Source organism: Motacilla alba, chromosome 3 (assembly GCF_015832195.1).
Source record: "Motacilla alba alba isolate MOTALB_02 chromosome 3, Motacilla_alba_V1.0_pri, whole genome shotgun sequence".
Lineage (NCBI taxonomy): Eukaryota > Metazoa > Chordata > Aves > Passeriformes > Motacillidae > Motacilla > Motacilla alba.
Genome location: NC_052018.1, coordinates 88,203,022 through 88,221,064, shown reverse-complemented (window position 1 = coordinate 88,221,064; position 18,043 = coordinate 88,203,022). Strand labels below are relative to the sequence as shown.

Sequence of the window (18,043 nt, the reverse complement as noted above, 5' to 3'; positions counted from 1 at the left end):
AAGCATCTCTGGTTGAATTCACATGCAAATTTGTATGCAAAATGTTCAAGCACTTTTCAGGACATGATATACCATTAATATCAAGTCACATTTTTATTCTCGAGGCAAGATACCTTTATTATATAGCAGAAATACACAATGAAAGCAAATGGATTACCTTCTAGTCTACCATGCTTTTCTAGGACTTCTACCAGTGCTACGTACTTTCCACTGTCAAGAGCAACAGGTGAACTCTTAGGGAAGCTGGAAATTAAAGCATTAAGAATTTTATCAACAGAGGCTCACATTTTATAGCTCCTGCTTAAAGATTTATTTTTAGAAGTACTTAACACAGCAACAGCACTAAGAGCTAAAAATGACAGTAAGTCTTAAAGGAAAAATCTGATAGAATTGAAAAGATGCACCATTAGAACATGTTTTAAAAATATGATCCACCCTCAAAAGCCAAAGGTTATGTTTTTGAGAAAGAGTCAGATGGTTTAATTATTTGGTAGTTATTGCATAAAACAGGGTATTTTTCAGAAGCCAGGGAAGAAAATAGTGCAGATGACTGGAACAGGGCTATATTCTTTTTGACAGAGAGATTGAAACTATTTGCCTAAGTCAAAAGTCACTATTTTGAAGTTTCTGCTATGTGTTGTTTCTTTTCTCTGGAAGTACTGAAAGTTAATTCCTTCACCGCTGTTTCTTTGTATAACAATCCAAAGAGACACTTTTTTGAAATATGAGGCTATGCTTGAGGCAGATCAGTAAAATGTATTACTGCGGTGAAACTCCAGCAGAAGACTGAATTTCACTTCCTACAAACTCACACTGGAGACTGTGTGAGAGCAGAACTGCAAAGCCAATACACAACCCTCATGTGTAGAGTGGCAAAATTCTTTATATTCCCAGCTCAATCATTTCACATAATTTTTAACACTAGCAAGGTGTAATGAGCACCTGCCTGCCAACCTACGGTAAAACCTAAGCAAGTACTTTGTGGGTGTATGTGAGAGAGAGACCCTGAAAGTCACGTATAACTTGTTTTTGATTCACTATAGCACCAGATCAAAAGGAGCCTTTTGAGGGGAAAAAAAAAAAGGGGCAAATAAAAGGATCATCTGTAAGAATTTGCTCTGAGCTAAGTCACGCATGGCATGTTTTAGCTGGGAGCTAACTTTTACTGCGAAGTTTCAAAGAACTGAATATAAAAATTTAAAACAGAATGCTTGTTGACAGTCTTAAAGTAACACTACTCAAACACTGCTATTCTAAAAACAGTATAGGTGTCCCGCACTCTAAACACGTTCTAAGTGCTTTGTAACACACAATACAGGTGCCCATCTTTAACTGTAAATTAAGCCAAAAATTCAATTTAGACACTATGCATGTTTAAAATAAAAATAAAACATTTTATGTAGCAAGCTGCCTTTTTCAAAATAAAAATAAAATTAAATTACTGACCACACGAAGTAGCTGCTTCTAATGTTCAATTACACAAAGCAAATTTTTTGTTTCCAAAAACCACACCCATGACTGTTTTAAATGCACATACATTGTTGGGGAAAACTAATTAAAAATGGATGAGGGGGTTAATACTCAACCTACTTAATTCAACAAGGTCTGTGTATCAGCATAAATCTCTGTGACATGTTTCAGTGCCGGTGTACTTACACTTTTTCTTTCAGGTTCATTGCCTCTTCTACATTATCATGTCGACAGCACAAATTTATTAAGGCTGCATAGCCACCGACAACCATGTCCGGTTCGTATTTGGCTTTCACTTCAAGGGCTTTTTGCATATTCTAAAAAAGGAACAAAGCAAAGATGTGAACGAGAGGAAAAGTCAATCTGACATTATGAATCTTATATATTCAGTGCGCAGTTACATGACTGCTTTAGTGCTTTTAGTAGTGTAGGATCACATATGAAAACACAGCGCTGCGCTGTGATGCTTTAGGAAATTTTAAGAGTGAAAGCTGTTTCGCAAACATTTTTGTAGAACACCTTTTACGTTAATTTGAGAATAGACTTCTAAATAAATTTTCTTGGTTTGCATTCATATTTCTTGCATTATTTAATGTAAGAGACTTCTTTTTTTCTTATTTCCAATAATGAACGTGATTAACCCATATTCTAAAACAGTTCTTATTTATTTGGAATTCATAACCATTTTCACCTGGTATACTGCCAAACACATAACAAAACTACTTTCGAAAGAATAAGAAACTACTTATTAATTCCATAGAAAGCTTACTTTTCTATAAATTCTTATTCATACATTTGACCACTTTGAACTTGCAACGGTGTTTGCATCTAAGCTTATTTCATATGCAAAATTGTAGAGATACACAGCCGAGATACTCAACTCTTTCTAAATTGTGTTCGTAGCAGCAGAGAATATTGTGCTATCACCTGCACAACTGTTACTGTTCCTATAGATCCAGCTTTATAGGCAGGATCATACTGAACAAGAAACCGAACAAAAAGTGTGGTGATACCCCACAAATTACAGACACACACTAAATGAATGTAAACTACAGCTGGACGCCTGCCGAATGAAGGCAAGAGACCCTTTATCTCAGAAGAGCTTTCCTCCTGCAGGAAAATGGAATTTCAATCCCTGCATTAACAACCTAGTAATATTTGAATTGCAAATGACTAGTGCATGTATCAGTTGCTTGACAATCTAGATATAAGAGACCGGAGCCATGGCTTGAAAGGACATTTGGCATGTATGATAAACCTATCACAGCTGTTACTATCATTCACTTTGCAGATTATTGTAAACAAACTTCAGCAACCCCAAAACATGCCATTCAAGGTGTTGCTGAAATTAGTTAACCTTTTGATTTAATTGCTTTTTGCACTTATGTTTGATTTATAAGCATCAAACCATGAAACCTGAAGCACTGCACTTGTCTTTGCTTAACTGTATCTTTCCATAACACAGTCATTTATGTCCCTTTAAAAATATAGCTATGTGTTTCCAATTATCTCTGCATTGCTTAAGATACCTCTTCTTCACAAAGAGCATGTATGAGTTGTTTCAAGACATCTGTAATAGGCTGGTTTTCAGCTTTTCGCTTTTCTAGTTTCTTCTCCAAAGCAGACACGTCAGATTTAGCACTCTAAATGGAGGTAACAGAAAGAATGTCAATTGTGAAAACACCCTTCCCTGAACAACTTGTCGGATCACTTTAATAAAAGACAGACAAAATAATCCTTTTCTTTCATACTCGAAGAAAATTTTTAATCATTTAAGGTGCTTTTATCTGTTTAAATAGTACATATTAATTGAAGACCTGAGTCAGAATACAGTAAAAAAAAAAAAAAAAAAACAAAACCCAACATTAAGTCACATATCTACAAAGGTCAACATTACTATTTCTCTCACACTCAGTTCTTTGTGTTCAGGGCAGTAGGGAATACAAGCCTGGTTCTTTTTCCATCTCTACTTTGCTCAGATCAGAAATGTAAAGACTTGACACTCGACCATTAGAAGCAGTATGGATTTATATGGCTCCTGCCACTCAAGTGGATCACTGTAATTTACAAGCATGAATTAAGCCTCACACCACTACTGTTAACTAACTAGAACTTTCAAAAAAATATCTATGAGGCAGGGAAACTGAGGCATGAGACCTCAGCCAACTCCAAGGTCAAGTATCAGGTCTATATGAAAATCTGGATAGCCTTTACTCCTACTCTGGAAAGTAACCTCTGAACTTCAAATGGTGGATTTAAATAACGTTAATATACTTCCATGACCTGAAAGCCAGTGATTACACTTCATCTAAACCCTATATCCAAACAGTATTATTACAGTAAGAACAAGCATAGCTATCTGTGAATTTACTTACTTCTGGAATGTCGTCTCTAGACGGGGATTTTTTTTGACACAGTAACCCTACATCCTGAAATTCAGTAAGACAAAAATATCACTGATCTCTCCCAAAGTTCAATCTCTAAGTAAGCATATCATACTCAAAAGGTTCAAGGTAATTATATAATAGCAATGGTAAAAAAAAGCTGTGTTCTGCAGCATTATTACACTGACTTAAAATAGCACGTATTAAATGTATCCCTTTCACATTAGAAATTAAACCAGCTACAACAGTGAAAAATCACAGAAAGGTTAAAAGGCTTACATATAATCACTGCATGAAGATATTTATTTTGCAAAGGAGAATATATTCAGAGATTTTTTTAGATTCAAAGTAATTGCTATAGAACCACAGACCTTAATTAATTCAGGAACTTGAGAGGAGTCCAGCAGTCTGCAAATGCCGCTGTAGTGGCTGGGAGGGATAACTATATTCTGTACCAAGAGGTGGGGAAAAAAATTATATGAGTTTTGAAACAGAACCAAACTGAAATTTGTCTAACAGAAATTATCTCAGACGTAATTCAAGTCTCCAGCTCTTGCATGTCATTGAGAAGTGGTCTGGTTGTACTTAAAAGCAGCAATTTCAAACCTAATAGATACATGTCAGGCAGGACAGGCATTATGTAGCAAAAAATGAAATGGTACCATCTTCTTCAGCTGATGGAAGTATTGTCTCAAACGCTCCTCCTTGGCCTGTACCTCTGAGTCACTCATGCTGTCAATCAAGTGATAAAGAAAATAGCCAACAGCTTCTGTGGAAAAAAACAAGAGAAAGCATTCCACTAAAATTACCGAGACTGTCATGTTATCAAGATTAATTTATAAGAAATCATTTTGGTGTGAGATGTCACCCTGATGAGAGGCTCTGAAATGGCAACAATGATCACTGAGGCATAGAGATTATGTGGTTTGGGAGCACATATCTAACTGGTGAGTGAAAGGAATATTAATTATTTTCAGACCTAGTGACAGCTTTTCAGTACAGAATCTTACTTCAATCTATTTTTTTCCACTACCGTGTGACAGAAGTGGTACTGCCCAAGGCCTTCCCCCCCTTTCCTGCCTGCTACCCCAAATAGTTGCCACAAATATTTTGTCACTGCTCAAAAGAAAAAACAGATTTCTAATACTTTGCATATTTATTCTGTACATTTTACCCATTATACTCCATTACCAAGCTGCATTAAGTATTGTAATATTAATATAAAAGGATACAAAAATATTTTAACCATTCAAGCAAGTAACACTGAAGAAACTGCCTATTAGCCAATGAAAATTAAGATGAACAGATTTCATCAAATTATGCTTAGTTTCTTATCTATGCAGTGCAAAAATATGTGGGGTCCTGTAATTCTTCCCAGAATAGGAAGAATATCAAGTACTGCCTTCTCAAAGGTTAGCTGTCCCCACACCTCCTTGCCCCTCTAGGTCTGAAAGGGGCGGGGGGAAACCAAACATTTTTTAAAATAATACATTAAACAAAAAAAGGTATACCTATTTCAAGGTAGAAGATTTGGGATATTAAGTACCATTTTGCCGCACAAAGACAGTACCTTTACTACTAAATGAAAAAGTAGGTTGAAAAAAATGGTTTTTTTTTAAAGTATTTAAGCACTGATATTGTATTCCTTCTCCATTTTGATCTTTAAATTTACAAAAATTAATCATTATCAGTAAGATTTGTTTATCATTCTAAAAAAAATCTTGTGGATCTCACAGAATATGCTCTGATTATTTGAATCAGGATTTTACCCAACATGTTTTCAAATTTCACTTTCAAAAAGAAGCAATCAGTGTTTACTGTTGTAATCCCTCAAACCCATCATTACACAGAAGAACGGATTTGTGGATAAGTTACAATCATAGAAATTGAAACTCTACCAGTTGGTCCTGGAGGCGTCAGGCAATAACGTTCATCCTTGTACAACAGTTCTGTTATCTGGTGAGACAGAATAATCGTACATTGCAGCCAAAAGAAGCAAGCAAGGACAAATAGCATCTGAAATTGAATTCTCAAAATAATAAAGCATCTCTCTGTTAAAGTATTATTCTTTACCACATCATAGTAATTCCCTAAGAAACACAAAGGGTTTTTTTGGTAAATAATAGGGTTTTCTTGAAAAAATATTGCAACAGAAATGCTTTCTAAGGTATAGCATTAGGACAGGGAACACTCTAGTATTCTGTTTATATATCGTTCTACAGGAAGTTAGCTATCCTAAGACACTACTTAACGTGTGTCACTCCTGAAGATGCTACAATTACGTTCCAATTTAGCAAAAGCTGAAATTGTCCTAAAAAGTTTCTTGTTTTTTATACCTGAAAGAAGCAAATACCAAAACATAATAAAGGAACAACATTTATCATGCTCTGGTAGAGTTAAGGTAACTAGTACAGCTAGTTGTAAATAAGCTGTTGTAAATAAGTGCAATTTTGAATGACGAAACATGCATTCATAGAAATTAATTACAACTACATTTAGCATTCGTTTGATCCATCATGCAAACCAAAGAAATACATACATTTTACCTCCTCTGAAAGAAAAAAAAAAATTTATCCAAAAAAGCCCCCCACATCTTACCTACAAATACTTTAACCTAAACGACATCACTTCAAAAATCATTTGACTCTTCTTAAGGAAATTAAATAATTTTTATGAATTAAATCTTCAGTTCAAAACTGAAATTGTGCTTCAAGAATTTTTGTTTTATCTCCCATGATTCTAGAATGCAATCTCAAAGAAGTCAGAGGGAGATGCATTCTCACTGCCAAAGTGCTGTGTTTTAAGTAATGACAAAAGAAAAGGAACCCTCACCTTCAATTGTTGATGAAAATGGATAAATAGAGACAGAAAATACCAAATGTGCACCTGAATATCTTATCTATTACTTTTCCACCAACACCATGGACACTGTTCACAGTGAAACTACAGCTTTTTTCTGCCTTTTTCCCCCTCATCTTCCTATGACAAATCAATACACACTGCAATAAAATCCAAGGAAGTCATAACAGTTCTTCTGAATCAAATATCAGAATACTAAAAGCATTGAATTACAGAAAAAATGTGTAATATTATTTCTGTTTCTAAGTGTCTATTTACTTCCCAAGTTAGCATTTCTTATTTCAGAAGTTCAATGCATGTATTTACTCTTAAACTTAATGAAGACAAGAAACTTTATTTTTCTTCCATTGTGATGAAGAATGAAATTAACTCTAGGTATTACTTCACATGCAGACCACTAATACTTCAGCTCTCTGTCCTTCAAAATTATTTTCATAATGAGATCAATAAGAGATCCCCTTTTTTCTTTCCCTGCTCTCCTTTTTTTTTTTAATGCAAAAAACGAGAGAGGCAGCAGACAAAAATATCCTCTCAACAGAATCATCACATAGCAGTAAAAGGTAGTAAAATGTAAAAAAAATCCTGAACTGTTTTCATGCAAATCAATGATCAGAGACTTTCCAAATCTTAAGTTCCATTTCATTCCAAGATTTCTTTGTGAAATCTAACATGTACTTTTATTTATCAGCAGTTACAGTACTGAAGAATAACAATAAAAAGCACAGTGCATCCCTTCCCAAAATCTGAAACCACATCCACAGCAATATCTGCCAACATCTTCCCTATTCTAATACCGTGCAAAATGTAACACCAAGTTATATTGCAGTGTCTTTCTAATGTAGCCCTAATGTGGGGTTGGGCAAGATGATCAGTAATTTCCATTTGAGCTCATCCAGGTGATTGCTTTTATCTGGCTTTGGCTTTGATGCTTTTAGAAACTTTGAAAAACTAAGTCTGCCTTACTATTTTGTTAGCACCAGTGTGAGGACAGGGAGAAAGTTTAAGGAGGGCAGGAAAATGAATTGATGCCTGATGGCACAACCATGGCAGACTTTCATCCAGAAGCTGCGACCACCTTCAGCAGTAACTACATTGATCTAGAAATTGCAGTAGAATAAGCTAAATGACATGGTAATACCTCACTTGATTTTTCCCAATTCCACTTAACTGTCTGAATTGAAAAGTCAGTTTGATACATTTGTCCAATCTACCACTGACAGAAGTCTTGCTCAAATTAGCATGTCTACCATTTTCAGTCTCAGAATTCAGATTTACAGTAATGCACCATAAACATGCAATGCCTAAAGAATCTTGATTTTATTTAGTTTTATCTCCACTTACCTTGCTCCATAGATGTACATCATCTGAGCTGAAGAGGGCAGCAAAGGATAACAAAAGCAACAAAATGATTTTACTCTTGTAGCTTTCTTTAAAACAACACAGAACATTAACACTGAGGATCTTATTTAGATGAAATTAAAATACAATAACTGCCACATACTGTTTAAACCAATTTTGAACAGAATAACTTTAGGGCTTTTTACTGTAGTCAATATGGTCATAATTTCTGCTAAAAAACTTAAAACAATCCAATGTTCCAAACAGATCACTTACAACTAGAAAGTGTCTTAGTTTTGGTCTTAGTTCAATTTTTTAACATATCCTAATTGTACTTTTTTGTTTTATACTTCTCTATTTAGCATTTCAAGAAAATAAGCTTCACAAGCTGCACTTCACATAAAAAAACACTTGATACATGGAATTTGCAAGGAAAAAAAAATCTAACTCTCCTGTGCATTAGACCTTTTATACACCAAGATAACTACAGGCAGCTATTAATGCATTTATGCTATGCAAAAAAAGAAAATAATCAAATCTCTTTAGGTATAATGGTTACTATAATGAGAGAAATATATAATATTTTTAAAAGTAGAAAACAAAATACAGAGTTTCTCCCCTCATAGATTGAAACAAAACTTGAGGAAGAACATTCTCTGTACATCATGAGGTTACAACCAAAAATCATATCAACCAGTTCACCAAAGTATAAAATCCCTGACATCTTAATGAAAAACCAGCTGTCTCAAGTATTAAAAACCTGACATTTTCCTGTAATTCACAGAACTTCAAAACTCTCATTAGAAGCTGTAAATTTTCAAGAATTGTAACTTTTCGACAACTATAAAACAGCATTAATATAGGCAAGGGTAAGAGAACAAAACCTTATTACATGATTTTATCTTCCTGTAATTCTCATTAGAGAAAAGTAAGATACAGCCTGAACAGATGCACAAAAACTTGAACGCATTCACAGAAATTTAGGATTTTATTTAGGAAGTTCAACCCTATGAAACATTTGTTCCTTCTGTGCAACTGCCACTTGTATTTGAAAATGAGTCAAATGCAGGTCCACACAGAGGAGAAAGAAAAGTCCATCTGTGAGGTTAGTTAAGCTTTGTTGGGTGAACTCACTCCACCACTGACAGCATGACAAAGAACTGCAGATATCAAATGCATCCATTTCCTAAAGTACTTGACTCTGAAATAGTAATGCTACATCAGGCAAATAGAATGGAAATACTCTGAAGCAGTTACTAGAGAAGAGCAGTTTCAACAGAAATTCATAAACTAGTCTGCCACAGACATTGTTCATATGTCCCTGGCACCCCTACCCTGTATTTTGCACTCCAATCCTGAACTTTGCTCATTTGAACACTCAAGACCTGCATTTAGCCATAAAATTTTGCTGTGGTCTTTGTAAAACCTACAAATATTCTTTCTTCTCTCCTATCATACCCTCGAGTTTCATGCTCAGACTGTTATAGCCATTAAGTCTAAAACAGAAAAGGCAACATGAGTGGGTATGCTTTCAGAAAAAATGTAAGGGTAAAATCTAAGCACAGGCGACCTTGAACACAGCATATGAAACCAGGTAGCAAGAAAGGCAAACAAAAGAATAATATAGAACAGATAAACAAAACTTATGACACACTTAAAAGTGGCAATGAAAGCTAAAGAAAAAGTGAAAAAAAACCACCACCACCCCATCCCCCTGAAAAAAAATCACATCAAAAGACCCCTAACCTTAATTTCTATCAGAATTCTGAGCTTTTAGCCCAGATGTCCAATAACTGTTGTAATCAGAACAGCAGGAATTGTTCCCACTATGAGGATAGTAACTGTTTCACTTGAGCAGACTATACTATTTAGCAACTAGTTTGCTAGAAAGATGATGATATTTTAAAGATACTTTAAATCACATTCTGCACACCTGCACAGTTTCCCAGTGGCAGGGCTATTTCAGCCTAGTGTTGGTTGTGGGTGGTAAATATTGGCATGGTTTGCTTTCTTGTGAAAGTCCTACTTCAGCTGGATATTCATCTATACTTACAGAGAGAAAATGTGTTTAGAAAATCTGTTACTTTAATTTATACATCTGAAACAGATGACTCTGGAGCTGACTATTAAAGAAAAAGCAATATACTCCTACTGGATCTAAAATAGTATTTCACTTACCCCTTGGATGCCAAGGCCAGCTAGGGCCTAGCTAAGAAACCAAATTTCAACACTGGTTTGCTTTTTCTCCTCCTTTTCCTATGATACAACAGGATCAGCTAGATAGAACATGTAATTTACTAGGAAATTATTTTGGTCATATTCACCTGTTACATTTTACTAATATCCAACCGAAAACAGTTCTAATTCACACTCATTACAAAATCCCGAGAAATAACAAAATCAGCCTTCAAACCCTGGTCCTGAGTAGTATTAGGTGACTTCTCTCGTTCCCCGTGGTGTAGGCTTGCTGAAAAAAACCCTATCATTGCCAGCCCTAAACATTTGACTGGGGCAAGCAGTACATGATAGAAGTGCTTCCTAATTCACATACACTTGCATAAGCTTAAGACAATCTTGCAAATACACAAGGAACCTTCCTTGAACAGGACCATATGACTGAGAACACAAAGTCCTGGCAGTGTAGCTCAGAACTAGGTGTTACATGTCAGTGTTCAGGAGCCATATTAACCAAGAGGGCACACAAAGTTAGCAGACGTAGCAGAATAAGCCAGGCTCCTACTGGTATTTCATTTTTATCAAGTACCCTATTACTTTACTGGTTAATAGTGACAATCTTTAGGGAAATTTTACAGTAGCACAGCTGTTCATAAAAAAAAAGTTAATATAGATAAACCCCCAAATATTTACTACCCTAAGTTTATATATGGGCACATAGCACAGAACGAAGAATAATGAAATTCTTTTTCATCTACTACATACAATGTTTCAAGTGTATGTTCATACATAGCAGAGGCAAGGAAAATGAGGAAAGCAGGGAGGAATAACAGTATCTCCTACCACACTTAGAATGTTACTTTTAAAACATGGAGCAGGGGACAAAAGACTAGACAGACTTGTGTTCACCAAGACAAAAAAGAGAGGGAACTTTGTTACATAGGAAAAAGAAAGTATTAATATAACAACCTTACCTTTTAAAACCCAAAAAGAGGCTGTTTCTAAACAGACGACAATCTATAGCAGGTGTATTTGCTGAAGACACTGTAAATGAAAGACATGTTTCTCAATAGTCATTGTTAAAAAATCCCTGAACTGCAACAAATGAGCAGATCATGTAAACAGACCATTGCCTGAAAAGCTATTTTGATAGTTTACTAAATACTGACAAACATTTATAAACCAAGATTTAAAATGTTCAAGTGTTTGAAACTGGGTTTTATCAGCGCTAAATCTGATCCATTTCAAAAGCAATCAAATACTCAGAGAGTGAGAAGTTTTCCCTCTATATTGCCTTTAATCTCAATAGTTAATAAATTAGTTTTTTATAATAATTATTAATTGCATAAAGCATCTTTCTAAAGAAAGTACAAGACCAATTCCAAAAAGCCAAACAACCCTCAAACATTGCTAATCAAGAAAACCTGAGATACTAGTGCTGGAACAAAAAAAAGATCCACTGAAGGCAAATAGTTTGCTAATTGTTTCAGACTGAACATCTGCCTTAAAACAGGCTTTAAAGTTTTGCCTTTTATTTTTTTAAATAATAATAAACATAAAATTTTAAACATCCAAACAAAAATCAATGGCACAACACTTTTGTTAAGTGTTTGCTTCCACTAGTATAAATTCCCTGACAAGAAAGAAAAAGTAGTTCCTTGTAAAGTGCTATCCATTTAATTAAATTAAATCTAAGGGGGGGAAAAAAGAGACAAATATACAGTTTTATATGTTGTTATATACAATAATATTTGAACACAAAGGAAACTGAAAAATCACTTAAAATTAGATGTTCCTGAGAGGTAATTTACAGTTATGCTTCATGTCCTCATCTTTACATTATTTCTTGGCCGAATATTCCACAGCATTCTACCTTCTTCCTGTAGAATTGCTGTCTCTCATTCCAGCACCGCAGACCAGCAAAGAAAAAAAAAGCAGCAGTGGGTGCATTTATGTCCTGTATGAAGTTAACATCATGTCACTTCAGCACCACAATGGAATTAACTGCTGTAAAAACCTGACTGCACAGGGCCCTTTCAGCAAGGGCTGCAATATGGCAGGAGACAACCAAAATAAAAACACCAGCTCCAAAGGAACCTCAGAAGTCAAAGACAAGAACTTGCTAAGAGCGCTTCCTTAGTCTAAGCCTAGTTTTAAATGCTAGAACATTTATTTTTGTTTGAAAACCTCAGGGAAAGTTGGTTTCAAGACAACCCCAATACAAATTCTCCTCCAGCAGTATATTAAACTTTTTGCTCATAAAAAAACGAGCAGAAAAGCATCTTAGTATGCTCAGCTGCTGCTGACAATCGGCAACCTGGTTTCCTTAGCAACAAACAAGTCTGAGAAAATCAAGGGGCTGACAACGAAGTGGAATGGAATGGCACGATAAAGGGAAAAAGCGGCTCTCATGTACACTGCCTTATGTGCCCAGATTCCTCAGCTGATGCTTCGGAGTTTTCATCTTGTCAGCAGCAGAAATCTATACATTATAAGGCATGAGAAGCTGAATCAATACACCTAGATAGCAGCCAGCATTAATAACCAACCTTTGCCTTCTCTGACTATACTGATGAGACAATCTCAAACTATTTTCCATACTGCATCAATTTTTCCCTCTTTGTAATACTGCAAAAGGAGACAAGTCAAAAAGAAAAAAAAATCAGCTGTTTAATATCTGTGCCTTATCATCACATAGGTGCTAATTAGATTTACTAGCATTCATTTCAGCTTGGTAAACTATTTACGGAGTAGCTTCCTTTAAAGCTCAAGTTCAAAGAAATTTGATATGTCTCCATGAATTATTAACCCTGGTCTTTGCAAACAGAAATACCACTAAAAGATTTAAATTCAACTCACAGACAATGGCTAAATAATATACTAAGTGATACTAATTTTGTGACACTAAGACAGAATTCAACTTACTCTATGGGCTTGTGTCATAATTTTGATATATACATTTACCATATACCAGGCATACACATAATTGTGTCTTATAACATATTAAAGCCTGCCTGTTTCAGTTAACCAGAATGAAAGGAGGGGGTCTACATTTTCCTGGAGAAAAAAAATCCCCCAAACTATTTCACATTCCAAAAGAGATTTCATTGTTGTTAATAAACAGTCCTCCTTTGAAAAAATTTCAAAGTTTCTTTTTAGATATTTAAATTTTATGGGTCAATGGTTGGGTTCATGCTTTTTGGGTTTTTTTTTTTTTGTAATAAAACCAAACAAAATACTGGCAAAACGTAAGGCGAATCTTGAGGATTCACTAATTGATAACTCTCCAATACTAAAATCAAATCACTGATTAGTAACCACTCAATTTTCTTATCTGGAACACAACAGCTTCCCAGAGTCATGGTATATAGACTACTTATTTCTGTATTTGTTAAATAAAACAGTTAATAACAAAGGCAGCAAGCAACTGCTTAAGCTTTACCCTGAGACTTGGAGAAATAAAACTGTTGTTTACAAAGAGATTTTTCTGTATCAGATTTAGCCCAAGTTTAGGTATTTTATTAATATATCAGCATAGCAGGAATATAAACACTATTTATTTATATTTTGAAGAGAATCACATTCTTACTTAACCAAGCAAATTATCCCATCCTGTACATTCAGTCAATCACATAAATTAACATCTGCAAGCACTGAGCATCAGAGCAGTCTTTGGAGAAAACTCTTAAACATGCTACTATTCAATGCCTAATTAACCAATCACATTTATACACAACTTCCATGACCAAAAGATCAGCAGAACACCCTCAGGTTAATGTCAGTGACCATCAGATCTTTAAAGCTGCTTCTTTTATGAGTAACTCTGTAGTACTTCAGAGCTGTATCGTTCCTCACTTTCTACAGTCATTGATGCTGCAAACAAAAGCAATCCCAGCAACGACGACCTCACAGGCCTTGTGAAAAACAAACTCTTTGCCTAAACCCCGTAAGGACAAGAGTGTAACATTCCTGTCACAATCACAGTAAAGCTGCTATTTGCAAATAACTTGTATACAAACCTTATGGCCGGGTTCAATACCAAAGAATTAAACTCTGATTTATGGTTCAGAACTGGTAGTATCAATCACACAAGTCATCACAGAAGACCTGACATGATAAGCACTTTGCTCAAGTTCCCCACTTATGTTGAAACCTCACACATATTAATACAAGTAAATCTCTCAGCCTACAACCAATCCAAACTATCACCAAGTACACAGCAACAAGCAACATGAAAAATACTCACGTATAGAAAGAACTTTGTCCAGTCTCCCCTGAAGTGCTTCACTTCTTAGCTCTGCTACGTAGAGCCCAACACTTTCAAACAGGCAGCCATTTTCCTAGAGAAAAAGCAATCGACCATGGAACTTGACACAGAGAAGACCTTCAGATACTTCATATTTTTAAACACTTCCTTCCCAAACGTAGCTGCAGCAAACACAGAAGGTGCTCTACAGAGGTCTATATGGCAGCCAAATGAGTTACTACTGATCAAAATTTTTTTTGTATTGAAATCAACTGCAAGAGACAAAGTTATGAAAGGCAGAAAGACTGGGACACTTATATTTGGCCTCCAATTCTCAATTCTTTAGTGAGTAAAAAACTATTCCCTAGAAACAATTGTAGTACTTCCAGTCCCCAGTAAAAAAAAGGGCTATTCATTCATTTGTTTTTCCAGTTCAAGAAACAAAAAGTTACTAGGTCTGGAGTAAAATACTTTGGTTAGCTCTGAAGAAGAAAAAGTAAAGCAGCAGGAGGAAGACAGGATAAACCATCAGTGCAACAACTGTTTGAAAATATATTCTAAGTATTCTGAACAGGCTTCATCATACCATGTTCATGTTTGCAGCACTACTGGGAGAGAACAGAGAACATGTTCTCTACTCACAGAGAACATACTATAAGAAGCCATGTAATAGCCATTTTACAAATTTTACATGTAAACTCACCTTCAGCTGGGCATGGGCAGTTTCAGTATCAGCAAAGTTTTTAAAAACATAGTCTGTATATGTTTCTGCATCAAGGTCCACCCCCAGTTTGTGCATCACTTTGAGGACCTCAAAGATACCTATCAAGGCGAAATTAATAAGGCTAAGAATTCAGAAAAATGAAACCTTGAGAATCAACATGTAAAAATAAATGTTGCTTTACAAAAAAAAGGCTCAATTTCCCTCCTTGAAATTGCCATGAAAAATAATGCATTTCTATTTTAGGTATTATTAGAATTCTTAACTGTGAAACTTAAAATAGATTCACAAAACTTTGTATTCTGTGCTGTACTACTAAAACCATGAAAGTTCAGTTTGGAAATTGCCATTATACAAAGTTATTTTCTAACACAGCAAATATATGAGTTACTCATGTTTGTACAACGTCTTACAGAGCTATGTATCAAAATGTCCTAATTATTGTGCATAAAAAACAAATCTGAAATTTGATATAAAGTACATAAACTCAAGATACAAACACATTCTTCAACACATCATACATTCTTAGTCTTGTTTCCAGTATCCACCTCTGATTAGTGTTAATATTCAGGACTTTTCTCTGGACTTGTTTAAAAGTAATAATGTTTGTAATCAAATTGGTTGATTATAACACATCCACTTCAAACTGGAAATTCGGAAAAGGAGTCTCCCAAGCCCAGTGAAGCTACATTGTAACTTTTACAGGGTTCACATCATGTCACACAACTAGACCGCATATTACTTCTGTTGAGTCACATTTGAAGACACCAAACACCAATACTAATAGTCCAGCAACTAGAGTGTAGAGTATATGTAATTCTTTTTAATTGCTTACACTCTTCTGATTTGCAGAAACTTCTTACAGTAACCTTAGCTACCAAACTCTGAACTCCTGTCAAAACCAATACAGGTATAATAATTTTTTGCTGGTCTAAAAATGATTTGTCAGTTGCTGCAGGACACCGGTACCAAACAGCATATGTTTTTTTCAACTTGCATTTCATACTTATTACTTTAAAAATGTCCAAAGTCCCTGTCTTTGCCCTGGAGTGCCACCTATGGAAAAGTGACACTTCCATGAATATTTTATGCAGTGCACTATGGTGCAAATAATCAAATGTGAATTCCCTTTGAGCACTTGAAAATACATGCAGGCAAGTCACACTAGATTAAAGTCGCATCATCTGCTCGAGTTTGCCTTAAACAAAACTCTGATTTTGGACCAGAAACTGCAAAAATATGAATAAAGAATTAATTACACTAAGTCTTTCTTCATACCTTTCAAATGCTGACAGACAGTTTCTATTTCATGTTTTCAACCTCCCAGAAAATACATTAAGTCCTCTCCTGCTGAAACCTTTTCAAAAATAACTGTAACACTAAAAAGTAGTTTGAAGACCAAGAACTAGATCCCATAGTGAATAAGGTGTGGTGCACTCAGGAGGTTTGAGCTCAAGCCTATATGCAGAAGAGTGAGAAAACAGGCTTGTTAAGCATCCCCACTCCCCAGCAGACAGACTAGGGCACATTTCCTGAGCAGGAAAAGGCAGGTGTGAGAAACAGAACACCAGCACAACAGCAAGATGCAGATAGCACAACCATACTGCACCAAAGTAATTGCATAGCCAGAGTAATCACAAACTTAAAATGAAAATACGTGCAGCAGCATTTTTTTAAGGTGGCTGATGCACAATTTTTGGGGGGGACAGAAGATTAATGAAACCAACACAGAGTTCTACAGTTTTGCATACATTTTCTACCTCACCAAAAGCAGAACTACTTTATAGTCAAATAAACATCTTCCACAATACTAAGCAATGAAACATTTCCATTTCAGTTAAAAGATTTGAGCATTATGTACATGGACTTTTATAAATTCTTTGCTTCTCATACTGGAAAATGCACTGACCTCTCTCTCTCCCAACCAAAAAACAGACTAAAAAAGAAAGGCACAGTAGTGCAGTCATGTTCATACTTTTTTGAGATCCCCCAAATATACAGGTATCTTGATTTAGAAATTATTCACATGTAGAGAATACATTCACATGTATTGTGGGCATTATCAAACATACCTGAAAATAGAGAGCCAAAAATGATAAAATGATAAAATATTTATTTGCTAACAGTCCACTCACAACCCAATGGACTGCCCTGGACACCCCACTCTGGAGAACATTGATCCAGAAGACCGGGTATGACTAAAACCCCCCAGTAAAGTCTTTTGGTCTTCTCCCTACTTGATCAAGAACAGGCTTTTTGAGGTTTTAGGCTGAGTATTCAAAATCAAATAATTGAGTAGAAAGCAGACAGAAATAGAAAAAAGGAAGTCAAACAACTCCTTTTTGTCAAAACTGGAAACAGCACTCAAACACCACGATGAACAGATTCCAACCTCAAATCAGTACATTGAAGAACAAATATAAGAGATTAACTATGAGGTGGTCATAATGTTTATGTGGTAGAGCAGCTTTTCGAAAACTGCAAAGTGAGGCTTGCATTTCTGTCTACCATTCATCTCCTAAAGTTCTCACAGTTAAGCCATGCCTACTCCCTAAAGCAGTCCCATGAGAACAAAAGGAATTTCTAAGGCAGCTATGTATGGCTCTACATAAGCAAGGGAAGATAAATTTGGCTTTAAGCAATTTTTTGAGGAAACAAGAAACCAAAACTTCATTCAAAAAGTTGGGTCACATTCAGGAAAGTATAGCATTTAATGTATTTTTGCCATGCTGATAGTTTCAGATCCACTCAGAACGTTCTTTGCCAGAAGAGTCTGTCTATAAAACAGGATTTCAAGCAGTAACTTTGTGAAATACCACCCTTATTCCCTTCTGGACCCAGACTCCTATT

At 35.3% G+C, this 18,043-nt stretch overlaps 1 protein-coding gene across 2 annotated transcripts in view; it reads right to left on the bottom strand.

Moving 5' to 3' along the window:
- Positions 1-18,043, bottom strand: part of LRPPRC (leucine rich pentatricopeptide repeat containing) — an 87,212-nt gene that overhangs the window by 48,359 nt on the left and 20,810 nt on the right. For both annotated transcript variants that reach the window (XM_038131356.1, XM_038131357.1), the window contains exons 12-22: positions 15,176-15,294; positions 14,473-14,566; positions 11,201-11,270; positions 8,055-8,082; positions 5,753-5,810; positions 4,517-4,623; positions 4,226-4,303; positions 3,846-3,899; positions 3,000-3,113; positions 1,657-1,787; positions 158-243 (exon numbers count right to left, since the gene is read on the bottom strand). In XM_038131356.1, the coding sequence (XP_037987284.1) occupies positions 158-243; positions 1,657-1,787; positions 3,000-3,113; positions 3,846-3,899; positions 4,226-4,303; positions 4,517-4,623; positions 5,753-5,810; positions 8,055-8,082; positions 11,201-11,270; positions 14,473-14,566; positions 15,176-15,294 (939 nt within the window). The remainder of the gene's footprint in view (positions 1-157; positions 244-1,656; positions 1,788-2,999; positions 3,114-3,845; positions 3,900-4,225; positions 4,304-4,516; positions 4,624-5,752; positions 5,811-8,054; positions 8,083-11,200; positions 11,271-14,472; positions 14,567-15,175; positions 15,295-18,043) is intronic.